Genomic DNA, 21182 nt, shown 5'->3' with positions numbered 1-21182 from the left:
TATAATGAAACAGGTGGTGGAGTTCCTCTGGTGTTAATTAAAGACCAGACCATTGTGGCGGTGTCTAACTTGTAGATGTCATTTAAGCCTTCAGTCGAGGTCTCTCCTCCAAAGACATACATGACCTTCCCCAAGACACAGGCTGAGTGGTTGGCCCTCGTCTCTGGAACGTCCCCAGAACCGTCGGCCTGGATCCAACTGTGGGTGTCGACATCAAACGCACAAAGCATGTTGCAGGACCCATTGACTCTCCTCCCAATGACTTTATGCCCTCCCCAGATGTACACAATATCCTCGATCAGCACAGCTGTGTGGCCCAGACGTGGGGAAGGAACCTCAGGGGGACACTCTCCTCTTCCGGTCGTCACCCTGGGCAACCTCTTCCAGCGTAAAGACACTGTGTTGAAGATGAGGACATCGAAACGATCATGGCAGTCTGGGATGGACGCCCCAAAGAAGTACAGCTCATGTCCCACTGACACAGCAGTGTTACAGGCTCTCTTGGGTCTTAGTCTTTGACTCACAGTCCAGCGCAACATTTCTCACACCGGCACAGCTTCGAAAAGGAAAAGGGTGGTTCAAGGTAACGTGGCTGGTAGCAGAGGCTGTAATAGGACAGGCGCAGATCTCTCTCTCTTAATGGGAGTTGGGAGTCTGTTGAGGGTCTTGAAGGTAGAGTCCTGAAGAAGATCCGTGTCGAAGAGTCGAGTCTTGGAGGTTGGAGCTCTTTGGAAATTCTTGGAATGTTGAATGTACTTTGTGATTCTCTGAGACTGCGGTTGCATTTTATACCAATGGCTAAAATGCTTGTGTCATCCCGGGATGTGACGATGGGTCAGCTATATCCATATTTGGGTAAAAGTTGCTTAATGGCGTTTTGTATATATTGGGCAATTCATTTTAAAGGACATGGCTATGATGGCATCATTGTGATGTCATATATATAGCCACTCTACAAGCTCACAACACATCGCGATGTGACGTGTTGTGAGCTTCTTTTCTGTGACACTCTTGTTCGACGAAGTAGGGCATTCATTTACGGGAAAGAAATATAAAAAGATGAAATATTGAGATACAAGGTTTCTGCCCGACAGTGACTGTATGGAGCAGAGACTCGTTTTCCCCCTGAGCAAGTATTTGACGACACAGTGGCAAAGAAAAACTCCCACATGCCTGAGGCATCTATTTCAGATGTTGTGGGAGTTTTATGGAAGTGTGTTGACGTCCTCTGGCGTCTACGCGTGACGCACAAGGAAGTTCACAGCGTAGAATGGAATGCCTGGGGCACTTGACCACCAAACGGCCATGGCAATCACTAGAGAGACTGTTACAAGGTGTGTGTGCACGTGTGCATGTGCGTGTGTGTGTGTGTGTGTGCGGGCCAACTGTCCCCACATTCACAAGTATAGTAGAATTTGAGAAATAGACGTTGTAATGACAATGTTCCTGGTCCTCAAGTGAAATGGTTGTTTTTATGGTTAAAAAAGAGGCTTACTATTAGGAAAAGATTCAGGTTAGGTTTAGGTGTTGGAGTTGGTGTTATTTACACTTAGTTGCGGACCGAAAAATAGCTAATCTACAAGCTTGCAATACATTGCAACGTGACACATTGTAAGCTCATAGATCGTTTCTTTTCGGTGTGAGACACTGCACTTAAACTAACTGTAACTCAGGCTTTAGGGTTAAAAGTGCAATTTAGAAAATTCCTTAAATTAAAATGTTAATGTCTACACAAGTATAGTAATACGTGTGTGTGTGTGTGTGTGTGTGTGTGTGTGTGTGTGTGTGTGTGTGTGTGTGTGTGTGTGTGTGTGTGTGTGTGTGTGTGTGTGTGTGTGTGTGTGTGTGTGTGCGTGCGTGCGTGTGTGCGTGCGTGCGCGTGTGCGTGCGTGCGTTGACAGCATTGTTGCAGTGGAAATTCCTCCTGGTCTTGTAACTAGCACTTATGAGTAATCAGTAGATTGTTGGAGCACTGGAATAGCTCTGAGAGCACTGTGTGTGATAGTGGCCTACAAATAGACCAAGTGAGCCGGCGTGATTCAACACTGTCTGTCTATGCCCTGCTGGCCCCTTCCAACCTCATTCAACTCTACAGTAGGTCACTGCCATATTATCCCAATAGGTTCTCAAACATTTTCATGTCAAGGACCCTCATATTGATGTATCTGGCTGCTCACCCCCATCTGAACTTTTTTTTTGCCAGGGAGGGATCCTTAAGAAAAATAACTGCAGTTTTTCAAAAAAAAAATTACATTTTCAATTCTTCCAAATCTTTCAATAACAGCCAATCTAAAAGCACAATGTATTTGTATTTCTTTATAGGCTAGCCAATCCGTTAATAACTGCTCCAGCTATCGTGCAGACAGACTGACAGACAGACAGACAGACAGACAGACAGACAGACGATGGCAAAACCTGACCTCCTTGGCACAGGCAGGCTGGAGAGTGAGCCTGGAATACTAATCTAGTCTATAATTCAAAACCTAAGTGATGTTGGGGACTTATCATTGAACTTGACTCAAGTTGAGGCCAACTCTGCATCATGCCCAGCTTAAGAAAATGCAGATAACAGCAACAGCTCAGTGGTTGGTCTGAGGTCATGGAGTCAAGTCAAACAGCAACAGTGGACATGGAGTGAAGATGTCAAGCTGTGTGGCGCGTTCTGAATAGTGCCTGACTGATATAACGGTTTGGCCGCGATATACACTTTTTTGTCAAGGTATAGTTACAAATAGGGGTTCCCGCCCAAAATGGGTTATGCTGCCGATATGTCCGGATTTTTAACCACGTTCAACCTGGTGTGCCTATTTTGGGCATATAGGCGAAGCATTTCAAAGGTTTTTAAAATGTTTACTTTTTTCAATAGGGCTCAATAGAGATTAAATAAAATAAAGTTCAGTTTGTGTTCATTTTTTAATTATCAAGAGGTTGGTTATGTTTATTTTTGATAAAATATCGGTTAAAACAATGGTAATCAGTGGTCAAGGACTCCTCAAAATCAACAACAATGGCATCGGACCCAAAAATCTGGCATGGGTTGGGCTCTAGTTCTGAACAACCCAATCCTAGCAGGGCCTGTCAGCAAGACTCTAATGTCTCTTCGCCCCCTGCATGGTTATGATACTGGCAGATGCACATTGCGTAGGTACTGGGTGAGCAAGCCTTTGAATATTGCATGACTGTCAATTGTAGTGGTTTGATAATGCTGCACCCAGCCATACTGCAGTCTTATGTCAAATTTACATCCTGTATATATATTTCCAATAGCCTAAAGTAGATGCGAATAATTGATGCACATCTTTTTTTTCTCTGAGAATTGTCACCACTTGCCTCTCTACCTTCTGTTCCCCGCGACCCCCCCCCCCCCCTCTTCGTTCTTCTCTCTTTTTCCTCCAGTATTCTAGCTGTGAAACCTGAGCCAGGGCCCAAATATAGCCCCCACACAGAGAGCCGTCACAGCCCGGGACAGATGGGACAGCAGGCCACTCGGCAGGCACCACGCAATTGGACCCTGAACCTGAGTGCTCCTGCTCACCGCCCGACCAAAAAGGCTGCTCTTCTGAAGAGAGGCGATTCTTTTCGGGACGTTCATATAAACTGATATCACCATTACAGGAGAAATCTGGAACCACTACGGCTGGGACAAATATTGGGACGAATATCTTGACAAAAGGTAGGTTATGCCATTTCTTACCAAACCTATTATTAGTAAGTAGTGGTTTTAGTCATTTGGTTTTGTATGTCAATTATAAGAAACACAAAATAAGACCTAAACATTAAGGAACAATATTGGTCAAAAATAAAGGTTCACTGACACTATCAGTGTGAAAGTGAAAATGCTATTTTCATGCCACACAGTATCATCATCGGCTAGTGGTCCTGTCAGTCGCCTTTTTATAGGGACACTTTATTTTTACACATTTAAGACACAGCATGTCTATGTAGACATTTATTACAAACTCAATAGTGTTATGTAACTGAACAGAAATAGATACGGTAGGCTAGCAAACTGTTATGTCACTAACGGCAACCATTCACATAACCAATCAATCACTCTTAATATTTAAAAACATTCCACATGCATATTTAATTGCCGTTTTTGTTTTGCTGTGATTATTTTCCTATATGATCATTACCGGTTTGAAAGGGAACCCCCTTCCATGCACAGTCTCCCCTGTTGTGTCTTTAGAACAGTTAAGTCCAGTGTTAATTTATCCTTTTTATAACTCTGAGACTGTACGAATGTAACCAAATGGACCTTATGCACCCACCATCTGGTTACATTCGTACAGTCTCAGAGTTAATAACACTGAGGATGTTACTGTGTATCTTATGCAGTTTGTGTCAGTGTTGTGTACTGTATGCATGGCTATGTGTTTGTGTTCCTCTTTCTTGGGGTGTTTTAGTGCCTCTCCTGTGCTGTGAGTGGGCGGGTGGATGGGGTGTGGGCAGTGCTGCTGTGAAACATAGCCCAGGGGATTAAAAATAACAACAGCTGGTCTTCAGGACGCCATGAGGGCCAGGGTGTCAAAACTCTCACATCGACACACAAACACACAGCCTTTGCACGAGTCTAACCTAGTTCACGTGGACAGTTTTGCACCGCATCAGTCTGCATGCACATGACACTCTCTGTGGCCCGTCTCCCTTTGCGAGAGACCAAACATCCACCGCCCATCCAAGAGGCAATCCCCGCTTGTCCAGGTGAAATAAATATTACACTTAGGAGCTTCAGGCAGGTCTGCTTGTCATCAAGTCTCACTGGAAGTGTAGGGAGGCCACCTCCGACCACCGCAGAGGTGTTAGTTATATTGTATTAACCTGGACACTGGCACTAAAGCACCAAAAGTGGTTTGTTGGCTTGTAATCATAGGGGAACCTCTTTTAGTACTATGTAGTACCCATCTTAAATATGTTGGATGTGCCTAAACTAAGCTAAAAGAACCAGAAGGTTCAACAAGGTTCTTTTTACAGCAGTGTTGCAACTGCATATAGCACCTCAACCACCCCAAAGAACCTTTGAAGAACCGAGCGCGCGTGTGTGTGCGTGCGTGTGTGTGTGCGTGTGTGTGCGTGTGTGTGTGTGTGTCCATGCCATACAGATTGGTTAAAATAACTTCCAGATTGCAGCTTTCAATTCAAAGTTAATGTCAATTCTTTGTAGCCCATGTAGCATCTTAAGTCACTTGGTAACATTCTGACCAAGTGACTTACCCTATGTACATGTAAGCTATGTACATTCTGACCCTGTACATAGCTTAACCTACAGTATATAGGCATAATATTCATGGTAACTGTTAATATACGGTCTCGGTTCATTCACTCTCTCTGAGTGAATGTGTGTATACAGTAGCTGTAAATATCCTTCATAGGAAAGACGTCTAGCCTATATATCTAACTCAGAAACACACGTCCCAAGTTTCTAGTTGAATGCGTGACAACATGTTAAGTACATAAATCCCGTCTACATCGACATGGCGGTGGGAGATATAATGCTTACGTTTCACTGTGGGAGAGAGATACTGTATACTGTAGCCCTTGTTTCTTTATTGTTCTTTACATAAAGATTCTTCAAACACCTGTTCACAGTACTAGACCTCTCTATTTAGAATACAACGTCCGCTGTAAAATAGCGAAAACAAGCTCATAAACGTGTGGTATGGCCTCAAACAACCTGTCCATGTGTGAAGGAGGACATAATTAAAGCACTATACAGCTCTATCAAAATCTCAAAACAAGAGCCGGGTGTGTTTGATGTTGAGACAAAGCATGATTTGATTGATCTCCTAGAGTGCACAAATGGAACCAAATCCACTTAGGTTCCATTCATACACTCTAGGAGTTGAATAAACACTTGAGGGTTGCACTGTGTGAGTGAAAAATGGCAGCCATGTACCCTCTGCCCTCTGGAAAGGCTCTTGCTAATACCCACCAGCTGTGTCCATAGAATACCAGCCTGAGTCATTCTGCTACAACTGTACCGGGTGTCTGGGAGGGCCATAAACAGACAATCTGCTTGTTGTCAGATCTGTTTTTTATGCCATGATGACGCTCTTTTATTTCAGGATTGTGTCTAGTTGTCATTTCCCTCCTGTGGATGCTTGTCTCATCGTGTGAACTGTATTGTTAACGTTTTGTACCACACCAAAGGCACACATTTGTAGGCACACCGTGATGTATTATCTTGTGTCCTTGCTTACTGTAAATCGCTCTGGATTAAGAGCGTCTGCTAAATGCCTAAACTGTAAAGGCCAAGTCTAAATCTCAAGGCACATTACCTGTATTCGTATCCGTGCAAAATAGCCTCGATACTATTACACGTGTTAGCACTCTTATCACTCTGTTAATGTTAATTAGTATTTACTAATGCTAAGAAATGTTTAAACAGCCCTGTTTTGTACTTAAAAATAAATAATAATAATAATACTAATAAAACTCATAATGATAACTGAAAACCTTTAGCCTATTATGACATGCCCATAGGGACACCATGGTGGTTAAAATACATTTGGTTAAGATATATCTTATTATATCTTAGGGTTGGGAAGAGTGTGCACAAAGTACAAAAAATATATATTCTTAAACCTTTGTATAGTTTTATATATTGCAATAATAATGTGTGCTTGTCACAAAATCCCAAGGCACACCTGGACTTGTCTAATGACACACCAGTGAGCCTAATTTGGCACAGTGTTTGGGAACCACTGCAGAGCTACTGTAGGTAATGAATATGTGTGCTTTGTAGCTAAGTGATGTTTTTTTTTTGTGTGCATTTCAAGATGCAGGACGGGAGTTGGAACCAGCCACTCCCCCTCTGTCTGCTGCTAAAGGACCCGGCAGGGGGTGGGACTTTGGAAGGGGATGGGGGGGTGTTTTCCGAGGCGTCCTCGGATGGGGAGCACTACGTGGACTCCATGGCTGGGCTAGATTCCGGTGACGGAGACTTCGACCTAACGGCCTTCCTCAGTTCGGACGAGATGAACCGCAGCCTGGACCTGGCCCGGGAGTCCTTCGGCGAATCGGGCGTGTCCGTGAGCCCGATGCCCCCGACTTCCCCCGTTCCTCTGCCTCCGGAGCTGGTTCTCCGACAAGTCCCTTCTCCCCCCGCCCTCTCCGCCGCCGGCCCCACCTACACCACCGAACACCTGACCAAAAGCCAGAGTCTTCAGCGCCAGACCAAAGCCCCCTGCCCGGACGAGAGCGCCCCCTCCGGCCACGGTGTCCCCGTCCGTGGCGGCAGGACCCCGCAGGCCTCCGCCGAGGCCCCGGCCCCCGAAAAGTTCATCTGCCACAAGTCCATCATGCCGGTGTATAAGCAGGACAAGCCCAGGCTGGTCCACGAGGGCCTGGAGCTGAACGACCGGGCGGCCTCGGCCACCGAGTTCTGTAGCCGCGCCGCCACGTTCATCGAGGAGCTGTCGTCCATCTTCAAAGGCTCAGCTCGCCTGGAGCAACCTGGAGACGAGGAGGACTCCTCGTCCCCAGACAGCGGGTACTTGACTCCCAGAGGTCAGCGGCCGGCTCCCCAGGGCGAGGTCTCCGTCGTCCCCCCTCAGCCCCTCCGCCAGCAGACAACAGGGGGGGCGCCGCAGAGCCAGCCCGCCGAGGGGCCCCCGCCCGAGGCCCCGGCGGAAGAAACGGGGCCCGTAGCGTACCAGCACACCGCCGGAGGTCTGTCCCCACCTCACTTCTCCCAGAAGCTGAAGAGCCAGGAGGTAGCGGAGGGAAGCCCCATCCGTCTGGAGTGCAGGGTGGCAGGGAACCCACTGCCGCTGGTCAGGTGAGCTTTGACCACGTCAACATGAAGTGTTGGATATGAAATGATGAAATGATGAGACAATTCACAAACTGCGATGGAGTATGTCTTTGACACATGCTTCAGAATCAGAATTACTTTATTGCTAAGGTTCAACACACACACACACACACACACACACACACACACACACACACACACACACACACACACACACACACACACGTATAGACGTTTGGTCAGTAAGGTCAGGAGCCAGGGTCACATGTAGTGCAGTGACCATGAAGATGGTTTGTTGCAGAGGTGACTTAATATAATATTCATTGGTTTGGCGGTCCATCTAATTACACAGTAAAATCCTGAGTGTTAATTTAACTCAGAGAGCGTACATATACAGGTCCATTTGGTTACATTCGTATGCTCTCTGAGTTACAAATGGATAACATGTACACAGCTGGATTGCATTGGAAGTGAGCTCTTTCCCGGGCCTTCTCATATAAGGTCATTTGTCTGCATGATGTACTCAAGTCAATCCACTGCAGGTTCATAGACAATATGATGCTGTGCAGCCAGTGTGAAATGTGTTCTTGCTCCTGCTGGGTGTTGCAACTGCAATCTATCTGCTGCTGTTTGTGAGACAACTCAAATAGGCTCATGGGCTCTTCTGTCATGGTCACCTAGAACGTTCTTTAGCAGGTAATTCATCATCGCTGAGAACCATGTGTATGGAGAGCTTGATAGTGACTCCTGGAATGTGTTTTTTATCTTATCTGTCCTCTGGCTATCATGTCCTATATGTCCTCTAACGTAAACGGTCTGTGGGTTGCTGGAGCGTGTCTGTCTGCACAGTGGGGTGGGTGGATGATGTAGGGTGGATGGACCTGGCATCCTTCCTATACGGCAACAGAGAAATGAGCGTGCACGTATTTTCCCCGGGTTTCTGACCCGCTAGTGCGTGTAGCGAGTGTGTACAAATGGACTGTACACTTAACATGAATCTAATTGTTCTGATGTGAGATGATTAGTAATATAGTGTGATACCAATGTACGTTCCCCCAAGGATCCCCAATTTCCACATTATATTTTTGATCTCCTCACATTAGAACTTTGGTTGATAATCGGTTCATTTTTCTTTTAATAATGAGGATTTTGCTGTGTACTTAACAGAAGAATAGTTTTCAACTGTTTTCACACTGGGACCACTCAATTGTAATAATACGATACAATAATTAGTACAACAGTAGTAGGATCCACTATTACAGTAGGTCTCTATCCAAAATGAAACACTGTTTCATCTATGTTCACTGTGAGAGTTCCTTAAACTCGTGACGTTGAATGGCAGTACAGTAACCAAAGAATGCACTGACGTACATGTGAAGACATGGAGGGGACTGTAGATTGAGGGGACGGTGATATTGACCAGAGGCTTATAGAGAGCAGGCTTTCTGGGTCAATGTTTAGAGATAAGGTGGAAGGTATAGTCAGGAGGTGGTAGCTGTCGGGTGTTGACACGGCCTCTTCTTGAAGCACCTGCCATTGAGCCAGGGGATTTCCACACCACGTAAACGGATTTGTCAATCGGGCCAGTTGCAAAAGAGGCTCTGTCGGGTCACCCACCGTCAGGTGCCTCTGCCTGGATGGATGCACAGAGTAACCTACTCCGTTTGAAATGACAGCGGCCCCTTCCAACTGGGTTATTTGGACCTGTTGTCCAGTAAACTAAAAATACTACCCCCCCCCCCTCTCTCCTCCGCCTCTCTTGTTTCTAGATGTGTCAACATCACATCTCCCTCAATATCTCTGTTGTTTACTACATCGCACTGCCTTCACGTCTAATGATTTCTAAGTCTAATGTTATTGGAGCCCATGTCCGTCTGTGTTCTGGCAGGGGCCATTTCGCCATGTTCTGTGTGCTGGCCAGGGTGTGTGTGTGTGTGTGTGTGTGTGTGTGTGTGTGTGTGTGTGTGTGTGTGTTTAGTGCATCGTGTGTACTGTATCTATTCCTTGGTTTACGACCGGCCGCTTGGCAGGGGGCCTGGACAGGAAGGTGATAGGGGGCAGAGAAATCTGTTGTTTACATGGATATAAGCGTCGAGTGTGAGGGTGGTTTATTTTGTGTGTGGTATGGGTCCTTTTTGTAGTTTGTGTACTAAATCCCACAGCACGTTGGTACTTGGTAGTAGCAGTGGCTAGGACATGGATCTCTCTGCTAGGCTATATGGAGCAGAGCCTCCACTGCAGTATAAATAGTCTTCAGGCCAACAGGAGCCATGGCCCAGGAATGTGTGCAATGCCATGACAAGGCATTTTCACTCACCATTCTCGACATCTCACCTCACCTTCTTGGGGAATATGAAAGGTAGCGTGTAGTGTGTTGTTTTTCTACTGTGACTGAGGGAAACGAGAGACGGCAGTCACCGCACTGCCCTTAAGTGAAAGATAGAACTGCTAGAGAAGAGAAACGGAATGAATGAAGCCATCATACACAGAGTTCTATGCTAGCAGGTACAGTAGCTGTCTGACTGCATTCATCACCATCAACTGCACCCAGGGCTCATCAATATGTCCGTACACGGACAAATGTGTCCGTGGCAAAGACTTGGTCTTGTCCGTGGCAGAGTTTTGATTTACACACCATTATAATGTTCTTATTTTGATCATAAGACCCAATTACTGAATGTCAAGTCTCCAGGTTTTCTTCAGAATATGTATGGCTCTGATACTATAGTATATATATGACACATTAGGACTAGGAGTCCTACTAGTGGTTCTCAAATGTTTTATTTGCAAGGACCAACATAACCCTGAGAGTGTACAAATGGAACCAAATGGACCCGTATGTCCATGGCAAAAATTGAATTTTGACCAAAATGTCCACCACAAGACAGCATGGTGATGAAACCTGACTGCACCAGGTCTAAATTTACCACATGAACACTATAGCGTCCCTATATTCTGGGCATGTCATGATAGGCGAACATTCAGTGAAAATAGCAGATCTACAAGCTCCTAACGCGCCACAACACGACGTGTTGTGAGCTTGTAGATCTTCTGTTTTCATCAAAGAGACTTTGTGTAGAGGGAGGGGGTCAAGTACAGACCTCTGGACCTCTGAAAATGTCCCATTGAATGTTCCATTGTACCCACCAGCTACAGTACCTATAGATCTGCTATTTTCAGCAAGCGACACCATCATACAATGAAGGATAAATCAAGCATTAGACCCATCTGTGATTAGACCCTGGCTACTACAGCAGATGATAACTCTGAGACTCCAGGTCTGGAGAAGCAGTGCTGTATTTATAAAGCCAGTGTTATTTGGCAGTATTCCCAGAATGAACTGACGAATAACAGGAGTCTGTTAAGTCAAGGCCTGGAACACAGCAGATGATTCCCCCCTCAATAGCCGTGTTTCTCGGCTGGCAAGCCAGGCCATTTCACACAAACACTCAAGATTTCCCATGTTGCTCTAACAACATGTTGTGATTTCCCCTCCTGACCCTGCTGTTACGCTGCTGTGAACACTAGGTGGCAGCAGGGTGCTTTATGATGTCAGGCCAACCAAGGTGTGCAATGTCTGGGATGCATTATTGTGAATTCCACCAACATTATGGGATAGACTCGCCTTACCTGTGTCTGATTGGCTCCCTGGCAGGCATAGTTTTGCTAAGGTTAGGGTTAAGGTTAGGTTTAGGCATAGTCTTCTGAGGTTAGAGTTAGGGTTAGTTTAGTCTTACTGAGGTTAAAGTTAGGGTTAGATTAGGCATAGTTGCACAAACTAGAACTGTCAAGCACAGCGACTACTAACCAATCACAGCGAGTCTCCCTAGAAAAGTGGTGGTATCCATAAGCAGTGTCCATTGATCATGTGGCTGCTCACTGTAAGCTTTCCTGTAGCACTACAAATGATTAGGTCCAGGTGTAACACTGTATAACCTTTGGCCCAGGGAATACTCTAAACATATATACATAGTAACTATACATGGCCAAAATACATTATGCCACACTCAGTCATCTTCTGAAGGATGAGTTAAATAGTTATAGTTGGTTGCACCCCAGTGTCACGTACCTAAAATAGCCGATTTACAAGTGCAACTGGGTGCAAATCATCCTTGGCTGTCTGTTGTCATGTTCACATATGCTGTTTGGTGTAGGAAGGTGCAAGCTACAGTAAAGATTGTCAGTAACAGAAGCTAGAGTGCAGAGCTGGTAAATCCCACACCAAACATCATCTTATATTACACAAAGTACACAAATGACAACAAACTGAAATGTGAAGGACTAGAGGACTAGAGGTAGCATTTAGAATGTGGTTGTTTATAGGACAATACTCCTGACGCATTCATTTTCATAGTTAATTTAAGTCCAGACATTTTAGTTCAATGTGCCATTAGGATCTGAATAGAACAATAGTTTAGCTTTGTAAAATATTTGCACTTTCCAGCCAACTCACCTCCATAGAAATTCAGGAACAGTCAAGCTAGCTGGGCTGTAAATTACAATACAAGACACATATTTAACGTTTCCAGTATCTTCCTTTTTCGTTTGTAGATAATATGCTATTAAAGTGATATTTATGAGTTGAACTACTGCCAATGCAAGCAGTACTGTAAGTGCAACAGTGTTTTGTAACTATAAAGATGTCCCATGCATATCTCTTACACTATGCAAGTGTCCACATACAGTATGCCTCTTCCAACTGAGAGATGTGTGAATATGTAATTGTTACCTTGACATGTATTTCTTTACCATGACCTCTGACCTTTTCAACCCAAAAGTCATTTAGACAATTATTCAGACAATCTACTGACTGTTTCCATCAAGTTAAATGATGGATCTGCCCATCCATTTTAGAGTGATTTTGCTAACAGAAAAAAACTAATGAACAAATGGAATAATAGGGCTCTGTTTGTTTTTGTCTCTGTGTATACAGTAGTCATTCTGTCCACACATTCGTCCACCAGAGGGTACTGAAAGCACCAAAACAAACTTGGGCTGAAACACGCTACCAGTTTCAACTATGTACACTTGTGGTTCTCAAACATGTTCATGTCAAGAACCCCCAAATTGATATGTATTAGACCGTAGACTGCATAAGCCCATAAGAAAAGATTTGTGTTGAAAATGTCTCAATTATTCCACATTTTCCACACCATGCTGACATATTTATTTCCAACTGTTTTCAAAAGTTTTCAAAAAATAGCAGATCTATGAGCTCTTATACAAGAGATACAAATGTCTACCAAAGCCAAACATCACTCTAACTGCAGGGGTGTGTTACAGTATTTCCACTATGTTGAATCAACATTTCCATTGTGATGTTTTAAACACATAAGCCCTGTTTTCAAACATGTTCTAAACATTTTGAACATTTTACAAAGATGCCAAGTTTTTCCCCCCCAAAATAGCCGATCTCAGCTTGTAGATGTGCTATTTTTGAAAGAAATTTGCCAAACATGTTTACCTATAATGACTTGCCCAAAATATGGATGCCAGGTTTGATGTTTTGATGGTTTCCCTCGCCAAACACAACCAAAAAAAGCCTGTTTCTAGTGACAGAGATGCAGTACATAAGAGCGTGGCTTGGGAGAAGCAGCTAGCCTAACACATAATCACTCCTGCCGGTGTCCAACCTGTGCTGTTAGGCTGCCAGAACATATGGAGACTATCACACTTGGCGCCGAATGTGATAAAAAGTAATACGCCTTATCTTATCTTCTTTAAATTTGTGAAGGTACATAAATATCTCTCTGTCCACAGGACAAATGATCTACCAGCTAAATTGGCCGCAGGCCTTGAAAGTGGTGTGTGTGCCTGCGTGTGCGTGTGTGTATGTGTGTATGTGGGTGTGTGTGTATGTGGGTGTGTGTGTGTGCGTGGGTGGGTGTGTGTGTGCGTGTGTGCGCGTGTGCGCGCGCCCGCGTGTGTGTGAGTGTCCTTATGTTACCGTTTTTTATCCTGGAAATACCCTGTAATCAGAGACAAGTTGATTCACTGATGATAAATTATCTCACACTAACTAACACATCCCTGTGTAAGTGTTAACTCCTAACTCTGTACAGAGGTCTAATCATGCCCAATGGTTGAAGTCCCATATCTGCATTCCACATAAGACACCAGCCATAAATACTTGTGGGGAGACCCTCCAATCTAGTTTATCACTTGCCATATAAAGCCTGACATCTATATCTATAGCTAATCTTATCTGTGGCGATAGCAGTGGAAATGCCTGATGGCTGTATTTTGTCTACAAAATGATACTGTACAACATTGGTTCTCAAAGTGGGGTCCGGGGACCCCCAGGGGTCCTTGAGGGAGTTCCAGGGGGTCCCCAGCTAAATGTTGGATTAGGAACCAAATGGACCCTTATGGGTCTGTAACTCTGAGAGTGTACAAATGTGTGTCCATGTACCATGTACACTCTCAGAGTTACATTAACATAGATTTTACAATATAAATTGGGGTCCAAGAGATAGAAATGTCATTAAATGGAGGTCCGTAGTAATGTATGTCAAACTGGGGCTCTTTGAAATTAAAATGGTTGAGAATCACTGCTAGAGCCGTAAAAAAATCTTCTCTTATGGGGGTCCCTGGCATATCTTTTCAAATGGGGGTTTAATAAGTGTCAATTTGGGGGTCCTTGACATGAAAAAGTTTGAGAACCACTGCTGTACAACAAACACTTCCTGAATTCAGTTTTCAGAGGAGCCAATGAGCCAGTGGCTCCAAAGCTTTTCTGGATCAGGGACCAATTGCAAATCTCGAAAGCGCGCGTACAGAACACGCACATCTGACCGTGTTAAATGGTCAAATAGGTGGACTGTGTGCATTTTCAATTGTGACAATCGATTAATGCTCGATTGTGTTCCTTATCGGCGTCACAATGAGAACATATTTTTCAGGGTTTCAAAGAAAAAATGACATATCTTTTTAGATAAAAAAAATATATATATTCATGTTATATCATCATTAAAATTGTAATGTTTTGACAATTATTTGGGGACCTACTTGCAATATCCTCATGGCCAGACGTCCATACGGTCACAGTTGGCCGTGTTGGCCAGAGGGGAGCCGGGTGGGGAGGGTGATTTGTTGCTGCACCAGGCTTCTACACTTTGCCCAAGGGTGCCTGTCAGCATGGGGTGTTGTAGTGGTGAAAGGATTAGCAGTATCTAGTCGATCTAGTTGATCTTGTCAATCTTGTCGATCTTGTCAATACTCCCAGGGCCGCGACGTGGACGCTCCTTTCATGAGAAGGGACAGCAATGTGTTCAGCTGTGGCTGAACCACATCTAGCCAAGCCTTGTAACTGACTGTCTTGTGGACACGATAAGAAGAAGAAGCATGGGGTGTTGAACTGTGAGGAATAGGGTGCAACATATTCAACCCATTAAGACCTGAGGCCGATTCTACAAATGCATTCTAAATCAGTAGCTCTCAAACTTTTTCATAATTAAAAAATATTTTTCCAAATACATTTTCGAAACGCTTTCAAGATTTTTACATTTCCCAGCGAATTGCACAAAAATAGCGCCCTCGTGTGTATGAGGACTTAAACTGGGAGAATAGGTGGGGGAAATAAATTGGTCAAAACCCCCCCAACAAACTAGAATAGATCAGTTTTTATGTGTTCACTGGAGGCATATGTTTCTGATATACACAGGAAGGTTAGCATATTACTTGTTGCTTCCCCCGAACCCTTTTATATCTCATTACCCCTCATTCCCGTCGTGAACAACAACAGAGCATTCTTCGGCGATCGCAATTATGCACGGAATTTCGACAGCGTGCGTACAGTAACTCTATGCGTGTGAGTTGATTGTACGTTTGTGGGCACGCTCATAATTTCACACAGCTTGCTATTTCAAATGCTTTCTCCCTCATTTTAGTGCTCATTTCCCCTGGGCAGGGCCTTTGATGGGGTTGCCAGATTTTGGCAGGTGATATTATCCCCCCAACTCCACCTTTTCGCTTTGACTAATGAGATGTTGCTGAGCTGATGCCAGGGAGAGAGGTCTTCCAAAGTGAGGTCCGGGGACCCGCAAGGGGCACCTTGAGGGTGTTCCAGGGGGTCCCCAGCTAAATGATTTATAGTTAGGAATGAAATGGACCCTTATGGGTCTGTAACTCCGACGGTGTACAAATGTAACCAAAGATCTGCTATTTTTGAAAACTAGAGGTTCGGGCCGTTATGCATATCACATCTAGTGTCCATATATGGGTGTAGCTGCATTGGGAACTCATTGGGAATGGTTATGGCTGAGTCATAGTGACATGAGCCGGCCAGCCAGACAATTTTCAGCCAAAAAAAAAACAAATTGGCAAATTTAGCATTTTTTTTTCTCCACAATTTAGTGGTTATGCCAATTATTTCCTCTCCACACACATTTCTGTGTTGTCACTGTTGTTGTATCCTAATGACTCACCTGCCAGTGAGGAGCACCCACGGGGAGGACGTAGGGCTTTCTTCCTACTCCTTCTGCCCAACACTCCCTGCTGACAGGTGCCCCCCCTAGCCCGTAGGTCGGAGTACATGTAATGACCGATATCACCCTCCTCCCTGCCCGGCTTCCCTCCTAACACGGGCCAATTGCGTTCGTATAGACGCCTGACAAAGCCGGATGCACCACAGTGGATTCTATCATTTAAGCCAATCTTTATATAAAAGATGTGTAAAAAATAAATGAAAACAATCTTAATGACATGCCCAAAATAGGGATGCCACTGGTTGACAGTGGTTAAAATCTACTTCTTTAGGTTATAGGTAGTGTTGCCAGATCTGATTATTATAATTTCCCCCCAAGATTGTATTTGAAAATAGCAGATCTACAAGCTCACAAGCTTGTAGATTGGCTATTTTCATATAGCTGATGCATATGTTTAAAGTGCTCATGTGGCCTATAGCCGATTTTTTTCGGGCTTGTTTTCCTAGACCCGGTTGCTTGTTTCTCTCACAGAATCTGGCAACTCTGGTTATAGGATGTGCCTCTGTATTGGGAAATGAGTCTGCACAAAGCACTGATATAGTGTCACAAAATCTCAGGGCACAAATAGACCCGTCTGAAGCACACCAGTGTGCCTTGGCCCAGCGCTTGGGAACCAGCCCTGCAGACGTGCTGCATGTTGGTCTTGTTTAGAGAGAGAGTCATACGGTGGTGAGGGCCTGCTCTCCTTTTGTGTATACCCCACAACTCTCCCACACACCACTTTATGCTAGAGCCTGTTTACACTGAAGCTCCTTTGGTATTGGTGTGTGTGTGTGTGTGTGTGTGTGTGTGTGTGTGTGTGTGTGTGTGTGTGTGTGTGTGTGTGTGTGTGTGTGTGTGTGTGTGTGTGTGTGTGTGTGTGTGTGTGTGTGTGTGTGTGTGTGTGTGTGTGTGTGTGTGTGTGTGTGTGTGTGTTACTTGAAAAGTACAATAGCATTGGAATCAAAATATACTTAAAGAAAAAAGCAGATCTACAAGCTCACAATGCGCTGCGACATGTTGTGAGCTTGTAGATCTGCTATTTTCAAATAGCCTATGTATAAAATAGGCTGTGGTTAAGGTATGTTTTATAATATAATAATGTATATCTGCAAAGTAACTAGTAACTAAAGTTTTCAAATAAGTAAATGTAGTAATATTTGCCTCTGAGATGTATTGGAGTAGAAGTAAAAGTATTGAAAATTGGAAACACTCCAGTAAAGCAAAAATGCCCCAAAATTGTACTTAAGTACAGTACTTGAGTAAATATACTTAGTTACTATACATCACTGACAAAGACCATTTTTAAACACAGTTTTATATAGTAACACCAAACTTGTTGTGAGTGCCTCATCACTGACTTAAGCCTGAGGTATACTTCGTCGCACGACAGTGTCACGTCTCGTGGCGTAATAAACGATCTACAGTATAAAGCTATCAACGCGGCGCGGATGCGACACGCTCTGAGCTTATATAGATATGCTATTTTCGGAGCGCAAATTAGGCATCGCCGTCTATTACTGACAATAATTACTCGGCTATGCAGGAGCAGACACAAACGTGGCATTCAGTTACACAGTGTGCTATTTTAGGTATTTGTCAGATGCCTTTTCCATGTCATTACCAGTAACTGCCGGGCCTGCCGTGCAAACAAGGCATTTAAGCTCTCATCGCTGCCGCTGAGCGAAGGGAGATGGTGGATGCGTCGGTTTTCCAGCAGAACACACAGGACCACAGGGGAACGCTGAGGAAAGATGAGAGGCCGCCGAGGAATTCTAATCTGTTTTTTCTCTCTCTCTCTCTCTCTTTTGCTGTGAAACCCAAACAAGGCCGAGTCAGGAATAGAAGACGGTGGAATTTGTCATTAAATATATGATCCTCGTTTGAATTAAGATGCTCGGACCAGAGGCCAAGGCTAATATTTACCAAAGGACGCGCATACATGCAATACACACACGCACGCGTACATGCACACGTGCGTGCACACAGACAGACAGACAGACAGACAGACAGACAGACGTTTGTCATTCAGTCTGCCCCATTAGACCACTGCTCCCATGTGTTTGGTCTCCTCGTTTCCTTGGTTCCTTGCGTCATTTCAAATGACTTGTAGATCAGCTATTTTCAAAAAGGTTTTACCCATTTTGAAAGATGCGAGTACTTTTTCTTTGGTACAATAAGTATATTTCGATGCCAATACTTTTGTTGTCAAGCAACATTTTGAACACAGGCCTTTTACTTGTAACATTGTATTGTAATGGTATATTGTGGTAAATGGTGCATTTAGCGCTTGTATCCAAAGTGCTTCACAATGTGCATCACATTCACATATCGATGGCAGAGGAAACCCTGTAAGGCACCAACCTGCTTCATCAGGAGCAGTCAGGGGGTTCAGTGTCTTGCTCAAGGACACAGTAACACAGGGGGAGCCCGGGATCGAGCCGTTGCTGTAGCTCTTTCTCCTCGCACCATCACTGTCCTGATGATGAGGTCATACAGCAGCTGACCAAATGCTGAGTCATGACGTAGTGTTGGCTCAGGCTGTGTGACGCTGACTGTTTGTTTGGCCTGGAGAGAGAGTCATTTGAACTTCTCCCCCCCTGTGGCCTCGTTTGATCCCCGGAGGGGGTGGGGGAGGTGATGGTGTGGGGGCGGGGGGATTAAGTACACTCATACCTGTGTTTTTCGTCACTGTCGGGTGGAAACCATGTATATACAGAACTATTACTTGTCGGGAAGTGGAAAGAAAATAATATGTTTTCCAGTGGGTCCAGTGTAGTTTTAGTTATATTATTTAGTCACAAAGTCTTGTTAATACTTTTCATTGTTTTAATATGTATTAAAACAAATAACACACACACACACTTAACCACTTTCATTTCACTGAAAAAAGTGCAAAAAATAGCAAATAAAATTGCTGATTTACAAGCTCACGACGCATCGCGATGTCCTGTAGATCGGCTATTTTTGCTACTTTTGTGTGAGACTGTAGTATGACGAAGTATTGCATTAATTTACGGGAAAAATACATAAAAAGTTGAAATAGGGAGATATACGAGGTTTGTCGCTCCAATGATGTCATAACATTGTTTAATCCTCAATAATGAAAGAGCTTAGAGCACAGGTTTAAACCCGGCCTATGGCTGTCACACACTGACTATAGTAGAGCACCTTTATCTTTTTATTTAGTTGCAGAAACAGGTTTGAGAGCTTAACGGGATCTTAAGTTTTACACGTTGGCGTAAGTCAGTTTGACTACTGTATAGTAGCCAGAGTTGTTGATTAATTGGGTTATTTGTGTAATGAGATATACACTGCCCATTGTAAGTGTTAATTTAACACCTTAGAGGTACATTTTACCTCTAAGGTTTTAAACAACAAATTCTTTAATCACTTAAACCGTATACTTTACTGAGGTCCCCTATAGGCGTCTATATATTTCCTGTCCAGAATAGGGACGCTAGGGTTCATGTGGTTAATCATAAAAGTGATTGCACACCATAATCATGTTATGAAAACATAAGTAAGTGTGCACATTTGCTTCCATTTTCTACACTTTCAAAGTTAAATTAAAACTCAGTATTTTGCAGTGTATTTGAATTTGCAATGAAAAAAACAGACACTTTCACACATGTGAATGTAATGAAAATGCAAAAGTCCCCTATAACCAAAATGAAGGCAATTTACCATCCACCACCATTCTACCATCAAACTAGAGATAAGATAGGAAACTGTGTGTACGGCCTGTTGGGATTCCATACAGGGGACAAGGGGTAGGGTTTTACTGTCTGCAAAGTGAAGAAACACGGCATTGAAACCTGTAAAAAGGCCCAAATGGACACTGTTCCCCAGGCAGTGGTAGTGGTGTGATGAATGGTGTTGTCCCGTCACAGCCATGTTGGCCTGTTGGCCTGGAGGCAGGGTGTGAAGTCTGGCCCCCGTCCTCAGCAGGTGAGAGTTTTCCAAGCTCTCCTTCTCTCCTACACCCAGCCTGGGAGTCTGTCTGGGACGTCCAGGTCCGGGAGGCCCCTGTACTGCATGGGGTCATTCATCACACACACCACCACCGTCCTCCCTCTTGCCCTTTACCGTGTTAATCCGCTTAGCCACTCACCGCGGGTACTCACACACACATGCTCTCACACACATACTTACACACACATACTCACACACACACATACTCACACACACACACACACATGCTCACACACACATGCTCTCACAGACACATACTCACACACACATGCTCTCACACACACATACTCACACACACATGCTCTCAGGACCATATGAGTCATATGGGGCTCAGGGTTTGATTTGTAAACAAAACAGCAGTGGTGGAAAAAGTACTCAATACCGCAATGTAGAAATACAAGTAAAAGTCCAGAATAAAACATTTACTTGAGTAAAAGCACATAAGTATTGGCATCAAAACGTACTTAAGGTACCAAAAGTAGAAAGTACTCATTATGCAGAATGTTTCACAAGTTTTCAAATGTATAAAAATCTTTTGAAAATAGCCGATCTACAAGCTCACAATGCGTCGCGACGCGACGCATTGTGAGCTTGTAGATCGGCTATTTTCAAATGGCCGAAATGTATATAGGGCTGAAGTGGGTAATGTAACTAGCATCTAAAGTTTTCAAATAATTGTAGTGGAGTAAAAGTACAATATTTGCCTCTGAGATGTAGTGGAGTATAAGTAAAAAATACTGAAAATTGGAAATGTTCCAGTAAAGTAAAAACACCTCAAAATTTTACTTAATACAGTACTTGAGTAAATTTACCAGAAAATCCAACCCTGCTCACAGTACACGCACGCAGAACCGAGTGGTATCGGCTACAGCGAGTCTGAGAAACATTTAGCATTTTGTTATGGGACTTTTCTTTTTTGTTTGTGCTGAGGGATTTGCCTTAATAACTGTAATTACAGACTGGGGACCGTGTGCTATTGTTGAGAC

General features: G+C 44.0%; 1 protein-coding gene across 4 annotated transcripts in view; it reads left to right on the top strand.

Moving 5' to 3' along the window:
- The first annotated feature begins 3504 nt into the window (after positions 1-3504).
- Positions 3505-21182, top strand: part of palld (palladin, cytoskeletal associated protein) — a 126198-nt gene continuing 108520 nt past the window's right edge. For all 4 annotated transcript variants that reach the window (XR_014601460.1, XM_084066832.1, XM_084066831.1 and 1 more), the window contains exons 1-2: positions 3505-3673; positions 6780-7780. Coding sequence is in view for 3 of the 4 variants with exons in the window: in XM_084066832.1 (XP_083922958.1) it covers positions 6780-7780 (1001 nt within the window). In the remaining variant the exon portion in view is untranslated. The remainder of the gene's footprint in view (positions 3674-6779; positions 7781-21182) is intronic.

The sequence above is a fragment of the Gymnoscopelus microlampas genome (assembly GCF_963454915.1).
Source record: "Gymnoscopelus microlampas genome assembly, chromosome: 9".
NCBI classification, from domain to species: Eukaryota; Metazoa; Chordata; class Actinopteri; order Myctophiformes; family Myctophidae; genus Gymnoscopelus; species Gymnoscopelus microlampas.
The sequence above is the reverse complement of the archived record's forward strand: the minus strand, read 5'-3'. Positions and strand labels throughout refer to the sequence as shown.